At 39.6% G+C, this 12791-nt stretch overlaps 2 protein-coding genes across 3 annotated transcripts in view; one reads left to right on the top strand and one right to left on the bottom strand.

The window, feature by feature from the left end:
- Positions 1-3236, bottom strand: part of ccn5 (cellular communication network factor 5) — a 59096-nt gene extending 55860 nt beyond the window's left edge. The window contains exon 1 of one of the 2 annotated variants that reach the window (XM_041798856.1): positions 3171-3236. The gene's annotated coding sequence lies outside the window, so the exon portion shown is untranslated. The remainder of the gene's footprint in view (positions 1-3170) is intronic. The other variant, XM_041798859.1, reaches the window with a different exon arrangement.
- Positions 1-12791, top strand: part of ada (adenosine deaminase) — a 44073-nt gene that overhangs the window by 26137 nt on the left and 5145 nt on the right. Inside the window, exons 8-11 of the mRNA XM_041798853.1 lie at positions 5753-5824; positions 6733-6834; positions 12138-12205; positions 12321-12450. Coding sequence (XP_041654787.1) covers positions 5753-5824; positions 6733-6834; positions 12138-12205; positions 12321-12450 — 372 coding nt within the window. The remainder of the gene's footprint in view (positions 1-5752; positions 5825-6732; positions 6835-12137; positions 12206-12320; positions 12451-12791) is intronic.

Raw genomic sequence — 12791 nt, forward strand, 5'->3', positions numbered from 1 at the left:
CAACTTTAAATTACTTCTCCATTCTCAAAATGATTTACCCCTGAACAGAATCCCTCACAACAGCTCAAATATAGAAAACCCTGTTGTTTCAAGCACACCTGATGCGTCTTAGGGCTTCATTAGTGACAGCAGGCTTGCTTGAGCTAGAGCACATGAAACACCTGAACTGCAAGGGTTTTTTTTTTTGAGTGTCATGTTTGACTGCATGTTAGAAATATGGGAAGAGAATGGTCCAAAAAGTGAAGAGGAAATCAGTGCTGTTCACAAACAAGGAACAGAATACAAACAGATACTAAAGCCACTGAATGTTTCTAGAGACATCGTTGGAAGCATAGTTCACAAGTTTAAAGTTAGAGGGACAGTGGTTTCACTACCTGGAGGGGCAGAAAAAGGAAGCTATCAATGGCTGTTACCAGATATCTGAGAAGGCAGGCTGTGAAAAAACCTCAAGTGACTGCAAAAGACTTCTAGCAAAACTTGTAGATAGTTTTCATGCCTGAATTCCAGGACGTACACCACTACTGACCTAAAAGCTCAAGAAAAGTCTGCTTCAATGTGCTCGAAATCAGAGAAATAAGCCACAGAGGTATTGGGATTCTGTTCTGTGGAGCGCTGAAACAAAACTGGAACTTTTTTGGCACGATGGATCGGTGATATGTCTGGAGGAAGAAGAAGGATGAAGCATACGCTGAAAAGTACACTATGCCCACAGATAAGCAAGGTGGTGGCTCAGTGATTCTCTAGGGCTGCTCTGCATCCTCTGGCACTGGAAACCTGCAGGATGTGAAAGGCAAGATGGATTCACTGAAGTATCAGGAAATCCTAGGAGGAAACATCATGCCATCTGTGAGGAAACTGAAGCTTGGGTGTCGATGGACCTTCTAACAAGACAGTGATCCCCAATTCCATCAAGGCTTGGTTGCAGAAGAAGTCCTGAAAGATTCTGTATGCAGACCAAAGAACATTACTGAACTGGAGGCCACTGCACATGAGGAATGGGCTACGATTCCTCAGGAACGCTGCCAGAGGTTGGTGTCCGACTGTGCATGTTGTGTGCAGCAGGTCAGAGAAGCAAAAGAGCGCTTGACTAAGTACTAAAGATGCTTGCCATGAAGGAGTTAATAATATTGAGACTGGAGAAGAGAAGAAATTACTTGAAGCATTAGTTGTGTTCAGCTTTTTCAACTGCTTTCGTTATTTAAATTGCACAACGAAAGTGAAAAATTTCCCCCAAAAAACTGATTTGCAATAATAATAATAACAATAATAATACATTTTATTTATAAAGCACTTTTTTAAAAACTCAAAGACACTGTACAAAAAATAATGAAATGCATTACACAAACACACACACACACACACACACACACACACACACAAAAGCCAAAACAGGACAATGTCACAGTCAAACAGAGAAAACAAACAAGCAAGCAATCAAAGTGACAAGACAACAACAGAATCAAACATTAAAAATGATTTTAAAAAGATGAGTTTTGAGCAGTGATTTGAATGTGGATGAGTCTGTACCCCCTGGAACAAATGTTAGTGTCAAGTGACAGTATTCCCATGTTAAGCAGTTTCTTGATCAACTTTTCCTTAACCTTAAGAGAATAGTCTTAAACTGCCGTCTCAATGTCTTAATTTAAGACAAGAGAGGAAAACCTCAATCTCGCTGAAGCTCTCAGAAAAATCCAATTGGGTTTCAGCCAGCGTTTATTGATTATTTCAAAGCATTCCACAGTGAGTAATGAATTTTGTCTGTCAGAGAGTAATGAATGTTGTGGATTAATCAGTTAATACATTACAGCACCAGGCGTGGAGCGAGTCTTATCTGAATTTAATGGCTTACTGGGATTAAGGATGGGTGGAGCTGGGAACAATTCATTATATTTGAGGCATTTTTCAGTCTGATATGAAAAGAATTATGGATATTACTTTGGTATTTCAGATGTTCAGCTTACAACTTCACTTTCTGACAATAAAGAAGGTTCTTATGCTGCTGTTGGTCTAGAAAGTGTTATCATAATCTCAACGGCTCACACTTCGGAGTTATGGACAGACAGAAGTCATCTGAGCCAAATGAAGAGTTAATGATTCATGAGCTGACCAGAGAAGGGACCTGATAACCCCATTCTTATCTGTCACAAGCAATCAAAGATTATCAAAGATTAATAATGCCATAAAACTAAGCCAATGGTTTGTCCATAATCATACTGCACGACACAAACTGATACCACGGATCAGTTTCTGAAACACATCATCAAATAATTCCTTGTATAAACTGATTTTATTGGATGTTTCTTTGCAGACATGTATAAATGTATGCAATAAGGTTGGTGTGTGTATGAAAAGAAACTCCATGTGGGTTTGTTCACAATATCTGACATGGTAGCTGCATAGAGAAACTATCAAAATGCCAAACTTGTACTTGCCAATAACTCAAAATGCAAAAGGGAAAAAAAAACGTATGGAACTTTTGATTCCTGAAAGAAGGGACACATTTAGGCAAAATGTTTAAAGAGGGAGCACCAAAAAGCAGACATGATTTCTGTGCAGGTTTGCATTTATCCAGGTCATGTTTGTCCAAATCCTGGTCAAAAGCAGCAGCTGGACTTGACTGAGGTTCTTGTAGATGTTTAGGCTCTTCTCTGGCATCTTTAGGTCTGAACTGAACTGCTGCTGTTATCACTCAAGTCTAGTTGCCCCCCTTTGACCACGGTTTGGGCAGCAGACATGGATTAAAGCTTCTGCCATGGTCGTTTTTCACCAAGCAGTCAGATTTGGTTCAGTACATTTTGTTGGACTTCAGCCCCTTAAACTCTGATCTTGCAGTGTCCACAGGCCATGTCCATTCAGACTCGCTTGTGTCATGACATTTCCATCTCTTTAAAGATCCAGATCATTTGGCTCATCTCAATTAGACAAGCTGGTCTTTTGGCTCCCAAACAAGGGTTTATATGGTACCAATTTGGTTTTTGAAATGGGTTTTGAATAACAACAAAAAATGGAAGAAAGGAAAATTGCCATTATCACCAAAAGTGCAAAAAACAAAGGGAAGGACCCAAATGCAGATAACACAAAAGTGTAATAAAAGAAGAAAAAAAAAGGGCTAATGTCCAAACAGAAGGAAAGCAAACTAAGGAAGGAAAAATCTACTCAGCAAAACTTACTTAAACAAAGTCCATCAAAAGGAAACATGCACAGGAGGCACGAGGAGTAGCACAAGGAGTCACAAGAGGAAGGCATGTGATGATCTGACCAAGACAAAGGAACCACTGAACCTAAAAACACAGGGAGTGATCACAAGCAGTGAGACAGGTGTGACAAACAAGACACAGGTGAAACTGGTGAGGACGATCAAAGTGGAGGGAAACTGAGGCAGGAAGAAAACTGGAATCAAACACAAGTGAAGGCAACTACAAAATAAAACAGGAAGCCCAACAATAGAACAATGATACATATACAAACACAGGGAGTAAAACTAGACTTCAAACACGGGACAAGGAACAAATGCCACCACAGGGAGGAAAAAAAACTAACTCACAAAATACCAAAAGTACAACCAAGGAAAAGCTCTTAGGAAATGGGAGGATATAAAAACAGAAAATACTAGAAGCAACTGGGACAATAACACACACAAAACCTAAATACAAAATAAATCTAGAAACATGGAAAAAATACAGAATTAACAACGTAAAATACCAGAGAAACTCAGGAGCATGACAAATCAAAATCTGGATCATGACAGTAATAGCTCTTAAATAGGAGCCAGCTCCTGTCATTTATACAGCTGTCCATGGACAGAACATCATTACTTGGTTACCCCACAAGGTTTACTTTCTTAACAGTCAACCACTGAAGAAGAAAAGCTGTTAAAGGGACACAGCTTGCCTCTTAGCTGAGTACAAGACTGCTCCAAACACTTTCTCCTTATGGTTAGACATGTAGTAGGTCTGTAGGGGTAAGTCATTTGTGATATTTATCACCTAACACCAGGTAAAGTGGCTAACCTATGAGAAAAAAAAATTATTTAGTTTAGGGATCATACCAAATGTATATAAAAACATTTCTGATAACTGCAGCATGCAGACCCACCTAAAGCTTTAACCTTCTAACTTTCCTCCTTTCCCCTTGATTCCTCACAAGTGTCCTACGCTTCCTCACGCCCCATCTGACAAGGACACATCAGATCATGTGACTACAAACAACCTCCGCCAGATCTTTATACTTAAATACAATTACAGTAATCAAATGATACCTGCTTAAATACTTCAGAAACCAAATTAGAGGTCCTTGTCACTCAATTCTGGATAATTGTTGTTTATATTAGCAAAAAAAAATGCAGGCAAACTCCTGCACAGCCTTTAAATCATACAGATGCTTTGTCAGTGAGCTTATGCAAGTCACACTTGCAGCAGCCTTTAGTTAAAGATCTGACTTGTATTTTTCTAAGCTTTGGTATTTTTTGATACGGTATAAAGTAAAAAGCATTATTCCAACCATTTAGTCATGCAAGTTATTCTTCCACTTTTGCAGTTCATATTCCTTAAATTATTCACAAATTTTCTATCCATATTTTCCATTTCTTTACTCGTTAAGCATATTTATGTATTCAGGTTTCCAGCTTCCTCTATATACTTATGGAAAAAGCTTTTTAAGAATGTTATTTAGTTATTAAAGGGGACACATTTTACCCTTTTAAGACAAGTTTATATTGGTCTCAGAGGTCCCCAAAACATGCCTGTGAAGTTTATTTATTATTTATGTCTAAAAAGCCCTCTGTTTCAGCCCTTCTCAGAACGAGCTGTTTCTGTGTCTGTGGCTTTAAATGGTAATTAGCTGTCTGACTCCGCCCCTGACCACACCCCTCTCAGGAAATGGATGCAGCACTCCTTATATTACAGACCCCTTTTTCCAAAGTTTAGACTGGGATTTGAACCATCAATCTCCCAGACCATAGTCAGCAGGGTAACCCACTGAGCTATCCAGCATCTCAGCTGGTAGATGAGAGGATCAGTAGAGGAGGGCAGAACTTACCTACAAGTGGGGGAGGGCCAACCAAACCTGGGGGTGGGTGCTTAGGTGCCTGGTGAGGTCACTAGATGTAAAATCTGAGAACGGCTTGTTTCAGCACACATTTTCTGAAAAGTGGAGAAAGAGAGGGGCAGAGGGAATGGATTTTTCTGGTACTTTAGGGGATTGTGGACAGGCCAGGAGCACATATTTGTGTTAGAAAAGCCTGCAAAAGTTATTTTTGCATAATATGTCCCCTTTAAGATTTATATTTTTGCTATGAATGCTGCAGAAGGGCTCTGATATCCTGATCAAGTGAATCCATATTGATAAAAGAAGGGGTTTCAATTATTAACAAGAACCAAGACACACAGAGCAGAGTCCATACAAACATGAGTTATCTTCATAAGCACGCAACTTCAAGATACATGTGTGCAGATTAAGAGATGGTGTGTTCAAGGTTTAGAGTGGCATATTGAAAACAAAAGCAGTGATGTTTGTCTACACATTCCTCTCTGACAAACCACACTTCAAGTGAAATTCATGGCTGTTTATATATAACTCTGTATTCAGGATGAGTTTTGTTTCCTCCACTCTGAGACAAAGCAGGCGTGGACAAAAACATGTCTAAATGTTAAATGTTGCTCTAAAAGATGCTTCAGTACCACAGATGTCAAATCCAGATGTTTGGCGGAGCTGTTTAATTACTCATGTGTTCTCCGATTGATTGTGTTGACAGGAAGCAGTGAGATGTGGCGTCCACAGGACTGTGCATGCAGGAGAAGTTGGTCCTCCGTCTGTGGTGAAGGAGGTGAGCTACTTGACAATAACGTGAGACATTTCTGAATGGGGTGGTGGAGTGATGAGAACTTAATTATCTTCAATTTGCAAAGAAGTGTGGCCGACACCAGCAGCTGAAACAATGAAGTCACTCACTGACAATAGAAATGAGAAAAGCAGACGTCAGGGCAGAGAGCCAAAGAAAAGAAACAAGATGGTTTGTTGTTGAACAGGTGAGAGCATCCATGGGAAGTAACAGAGTTCAAATACAATGCCATAGTGCATAATTACAGCTGTAAGCCATCAGTTCTTTAGTTGAGTAGTTATTTCTCTAAAAGGTGCAGTATGAATGTGTATATGAAGCTGGGTGAATCGGTTTGTTGGCAAAGTCAGCAAGAGGCTTGCACAACTGATTATCAATAAAGCTATGTAGATATTTGGGAGTTATTTGCTGGGTGCCCAGCGAGCTCTGCTATATGATGCTGGATAGTCTGAGAACAACAATGCATTTCAGGGCAGTCTGGAGCCCATGTGTACACAAACTTGCATACTTTGAATACAAAATCCACTACATACACAATGTAATGTCACAATTGCTGTTTTGGAGAGTGCTCGCACAAGCCATTTCTGGTAGAGGTCAGTGTTTGAGTTCACGAACACACCCAAGTAAATATGTGTAACTGCTGGTACTGGGAGTATTTGCACTGTTTCAGTAACAGCTGCTGTTCCTCATCTACTTCAGAGTAGAGCTTGAACTGTCTCCCTGTTGGCTTGCTGTCACAACAAGCAGCTGCTCTCTTAGGAAACTTCCTTCAAAGAGACAGCTCAGAAATGCCACAACTGCTGGGAGTGACCCTCCAGAAATAGCCCTCAGATTCTGCTGACATTAGTAAAATAGAGCTCTTTTTGTGGTTCATGACCTCTGTCTGATATTTTTAGGCTGTAGATGTACTGAAAGCTGAGCGAGTTGGACACGGCTACAGAACCCTGGAAGACCAGGAGTTGTATCGAAAACTGCTGGATCGGGATATGCACTTTGAGGTAAAGAACTATCCAGATTTATCAAGAAAAGCTGCATCAATAACAAAGTTTTTAATGTTTACAGACATGTGTTTTGACATTTTGGGCCTTCAAGATAAAGCAGGGTTCAGATTACTTTGCTTCCATGTTATCATCCTTTATTTATTATATATTCATTTAACTTTCACTTTATAAGTTTTATTTTGGGCTCTTCGTGTCTTTATTGAAGGAGGAGGATAGTGGATAGAAGCAGGAGCAGGGATGAGAGAATAGGAGAAAGACATGTGGGAAAGAAACCTCAGGCTGGACTTGAACCTGGGCCGCCCACATGCATGGGGCGAGACCTAACCACTGGGCCGTCTGCACCCTCATTACATTGATTTATAGGGGAAATAAAAGATCCATCTTTTAAAACTAGCTTTGAATTTGGAGGGTTACCACCTACTGACCTCACATGCCAGATACTGTTTCATACAAACATTGCATGGGATTTATTTCCCATCAACAACCCATACACAGAATTTGGGATGGGCAGAATCTCAAAATAAATAAATAAATAATTGAATAAATAAATTTGAGTGTGATTGGGTGAATGCTCTGTCTTTCAAAGTCCTTATGGGCCAATCAGAGCAACAGAACCTCTATGACAGTACAATTGCACTGCTGCTGAGACATAAGACTAGCTTGAAAGACAGCTGTTATCACTGTTTGTTATCAGTGGAGCCAGTTGGTCAATTTAAGCTGCAGAAAGCGATTTATTTTTAGTGTCATATGCCCACAAAAACACCACAACCCGTCAAGGTCTAAGTCAGAATAACACACTTCTGCAGCGCCTCCTTGCGCTGCACTCTCAGTTGAGGAAAACCAGCAGGGACGTTGCTCCAGCCAATGAGGAGGCTAGTACTCACAGCCAATCAAGGTTCAGGTCAGAGGGAGCATTCCTATTGGCCGCTGTAGTATGTGCGCTTGCGCCTCTCAGCTCAGTGAGAAGATGCTGTGTTCATGCTGAGACGAAGTGTTTTCTAACCTGGGATTCGGCCGTTGATTTCAGTGGAAAAGCAGAGCAAAATCACTCCACGAGAGCTTTTCCACCGTCACCGTCAATTCAGTGGACGTGCACATTCATAAGGGGGTATGTGAGAAGAGGGGCGGAGCTACAGAGGTCAAACATGGAGAAGAACAGGAAGGGAGGGGGAGTAGAGTTGATTCTGCACAGTTCTCATTGAATGTTACGTACTGAAGCTTTAAACTTGTGCCACAGCTGAATAGGGCAAGCACAGACACCTCTTTTCCACCAAGAAAAGCTGTCAGTGCAGTTCTTTGCTCTTCCTTTCATAGAAACGTTGTTCAGTTCTGATGAAACTCCCACGCTAGCTGCATCCACACTAATCCCTTTTTCAGTCACCGTTGTTTACGAGCTAAAGCAGTTGCTTTAACTAAACCTTGGCCCTTGCTACTGAATCTTTCTCCTAAAATGACACCAATTGGTCCAGTCATTCTTTGACCAAGAGTTTTGCATGAATATGCCCAATGTGATACATGGAATCAGGCCAATACATCAGCTTTGTGCAAGTTTAATCACCAATAGGTACATAATGTAATCATTTGGGAAAAAGTCTACCACATTAACTAAATTAACAGGATAATGATCTCATTAATGCAAATTAAAAAAGAGTGTGTTAAGTGATAGTCAAGGCCAGAGGCATCATGTTTTAGGTTTCTGTCTCCTGTGCAAGCATACGGGCCATTCTTGTGTACATTTTACCTCATAATCACTTTGCACTAATACACTGCCTGGCCAAATAAAAAGTCGCCACCTGGATTTAACTAAGCAACAACCATGTCGAAAGACACATCCTGTGGTCATTGAAAAGATGTTTGTCTGTTTAAGAAGGGTCAAATCATTGGCATGTATCAAGCAGAGAAAACATCTAAGGAGATTGCAGAAACTACTAAAAATGGGTTAAGACCTGTCCAACGCATTATTAAAAACTGGAGGGATAGTGGGGAACCATCGTCTTCCAGGAAGAAATGTGGTTGGAAAACAAACCTGAATGATTGTGATCCGTGATCACTTAACCATTTGGCCAAATCAAATTGAAGAAAACCAACAGTAGAACTCAGGGGTATGTTTAATAGTTAAAGTAAGAGCATTTCCATGCACACAATGTGAAGGAAACTCAAGGGATTGGGACTGAACAGCTGTGTAGTCTTAAGAAAACCACTAATCGGTAAGGCTAACTGGAAAAAAGGCTTCAGTTCACTAGGGAGCATAAAGATTGGACTCTGGAGGAATGGAAGAAGGTCATGTGGTCTGATGAGTCCAGATTTACCCTGTTCCACAGCAATGGGTGCATCAGGGTAAGAAGAGAGGCAGGTGAAGTGATGCACCCATCATGCCTAGTGTCTACTGTACAAGCCTGTGGGGGCAGTGCTATGATCTGGGGTTGCTGCAGTTGGTCAGGTCTAGGTTCAGCAACATTATGTGCCCAAAGAATGAGGTCAGCTCACTTCCTGAATATACTGAATGACCAGGTTATTCCATCAATGGATTTTTTTCTTCCCTAATGGCACGGGCATATTCCAAGATGACAATGCCAGGATTCATCGGGCTCAAATTGTTAAAGAGTGGTTCAGGGAGCATGAGACATCATTTTCACACATGGATTGGGCACCACAGAGTCCAGACCTTAACCCCATTGAGAATCTTTGGGATGTGCTGGAGAAGGCTTTGCGCAGTGGTCAGACTCTTCCATCATCAATACAAGATCTTGGTGAAAAATTAACGCAGCACTGGATGGAAATAAATCTTGTGACACTGCAGAAGCTTATCGAAACAATGCCACAGCGAATGCGTGCTGTAATCAAAGCTAAAGGTGGTCCAACGAAATATTAGAATGTGTGACCTTTTTTTGGTGGCAACTTTTTTTTTTGGCCAGGCAGTGTATGTAGTCTGACTGAAGGATGAACTGATTAGAATTTGGGTGTGAAACATCAGGTCACTGTCAGCCAGAGGTGGAAAAATTACCAGACTATTTTTCTTAAGTAACAGTACAGTTACTCTGGTTAAAATTAACTTGAGTAGAAGTAAAAGTACTGGCCTATAAATCTACTCAGGTAAATTTTTATCTATTAAACCTTTATTTAGCCAGGCTAGTCCCACTGAGATCAAAGATCTCTTTTTCAAGGGAGACCTGACCAAGATTGGCAGCAATACACAGTTTAAAGAACACATGCACTCAAACTCACAACAATACACAATAAATATAAACAACAATAATTAAATAATCATCAGTTAAAACAGTGAGAGACAGTTTGAATTCAAGGGTTTTCACTTAAGATTTAAAAACCTTCAGAGTCACCAAGTTTTGCGGTTTAAATTCAGTCTGCAGATTATTTCATGCAAAAGGAGCAGAAAACCTAAAAGCCTTCTCTCCCAGCTCAGTTCAGACTCTGGGAACAACAAACTGCACAAAATCAAACAAATGCAAGTGGTGCAATCCATCCTTCAACATCAACAGAGAGGAAAGGTACTCTGGAATTTTGCCGACAATGGCTTTATAAATGAAGACATACCAATGCAGTTCCAGCTTTGCATTTAGCTTTAAAACATCTCTGTCTCATAATGTTCCATGATTATTTCATAGCGTGGTGAACGTGCAGGTCACAACTTGTCCATGAGAGCATTTTGGAGTTGTTGGATTGTATATTTGATGAGTTTGATGAGGGAAAGCCGGGATGCCATAAGAATCCATTGTGTTGGCAGAGCAGCTCCTAACTCAGCAGCGCCAATCTAAAAACAGCTTTCACCGACAACTAAAGGTAACGAACCTATTAGTAAGACTATAGGGATTATGGTAATGGAGGAATTTGCCAAAATGTAGAAATATCCCTTTAATGTGCAATAACAAAAAGAAAATACGGACCTCCAACCAGGTTATTTACTATAAAGTTTTACCTAAAGTACAATGCAACAGCTGTTTTAGGAAGAAATATGGAATCATTCTCTTGCTATGTGCAGGAACTGACAATCGTGTAATGAAAATCAGACGACTGGTTGTTTTCATGCTGTTAGTACTTGATGCTTTTTAAAATGTAATAAACTACAACACACTCAGAATATACTTGAGTAAAAGTAAAAGTAGGGATTTTAAAAACTACTCAAAAATAGTACAAATACACAAAAAAGTTGCTCAATTACAGTATTTTTGAGTAAATATAATAAGTTACTTTCCACCTCTACTGTAAGCACAATATTTCAGGAATGCATTGAGGATTTTTTGTCAAACTGGCACAGATATACATTTAGACTCGAGGGGAAAACAAATTTCCTTTGGCTTGAAGATGTGGCCCACATTCAGAAGTAAATGATGGCCTAAGTGTAGAAAAGTCATGTCTGAACTAGTACACACCAATGCCTCTACCAAGACAGCATTAACTACAATCTGGGCCAAGTTTTTTACTTACACAGGTAATCTGAAGGAGAAATTGGCTCCAGCTCTTATGGCACGGCAAAACATGTTTGCTATGCTGCATTTTAGCCAAAGGTGTCAAAATGCCTAAATTTATGCCATCAGAGTAGATTTTGAAACACCTTGTATATAACTGTAGCTTCTCAGGAGCTATAGCTTCTTTAAAGTATCACAGGAATTAAAGCGAAGTGTTACTTCTTGTCCTGAATAAAAAGCATAACACTCGAGTTAATACTGAAAAAACTGGGATGTATTTTTGAATTAACATACATATTTTCTCGTTAAATCAGGGGAAGGACTACTTCATATTTTTCTGTATAATACAGTCTATTCCATACTTTATTTGCATTGACACTGGTGTAGTAAATGCTTCTATAAAAACTGTAGCCACAGGTTTTACCTTTCTTGCAAAGAACTTTTTTATGGTGAGTTTTGCATGATTTTTCTTCTTTTGTAAATACTCAAAATGAACTTTTTAACATTATAGCCTATGTTTTAGTCTTTTATAATCTGAAAGAATGTATTTAATGTCAAAAATACTATTAATTTTAATGTTTGTTTCATGCCATTCTGTGTTTAAAAAAAAATGCTATATGATAATATATTAAAATAAATAAATATAAATTGCCTGTCTGTTTTAAGCATGAAAAAAATTGTATAGTAATTTAACTAAGTTTTTTAATTAAGTATATACACTATCAATATTACATGATGCATATTGCATACATTTAAACAGTACCTCCCAGTATGAAAATAGTGAAACACTGACCCCTAGTGGAGCCACAAGTATCACTACTACATAGGACCTTCTGTAGTAACTGGATTGCCCATTGCTTCCTGCTCTGATTACAGGTGTGTCCTATTTCCAGTAAGCTGACAGGCGCCTGTAACCCAGACTTCACCAAGCATCCTGTTATAACGTGAGCTGTGCTGACATGAAAATCCTGTCATTTATAAGCATTAAAGCACATTTATGTCTCTCATTTCATTCATTTTTTTTTTCTTTTTCTGGACGTTATCATTTCCTCTGTGCAGGTTCAGGAAGGACAAAGCAAACTACTCCCTGAATACAGACGACCCTCTGATCTTCAACTCCACCCTGCACCTCGACTACAACACCGCACACAAATACATGGGATTCACTGAGGAGGAATTCAAACGGCTGGTGAGATCAAAAGCATGAATAATTATAGCAGCAGTGCACAGTATGAAGGCCTCACAATATCGTTTGAAATAATAGCATGGGCTGGAGACACTCTGTGCATAGCAATGTCCTTCTCAGCTGTTAATTAAATCGGGAACAAAAGGGCACAAAAAGACGGCCCACGCTGCATAATAAGACACCTGAGATCCTTTTAATTACTACAGGTCATCATTTACCTTAAACAATGTGAGGAGAGTTGTGCCTCACACGCAGGGACCATCAGGCTCTCATATCATTGAGATGCAATAGATAACTAAAGTTATAAACTGACATTTTGAAGAAATGCTTATTTGTTAATGGGC

This window comes from Cheilinus undulatus, linkage group 11, assembly GCF_018320785.1.
Source record: "Cheilinus undulatus linkage group 11, ASM1832078v1, whole genome shotgun sequence".
Lineage (NCBI taxonomy): Eukaryota > Metazoa > Chordata > Actinopteri > Labriformes > Labridae > Cheilinus > Cheilinus undulatus.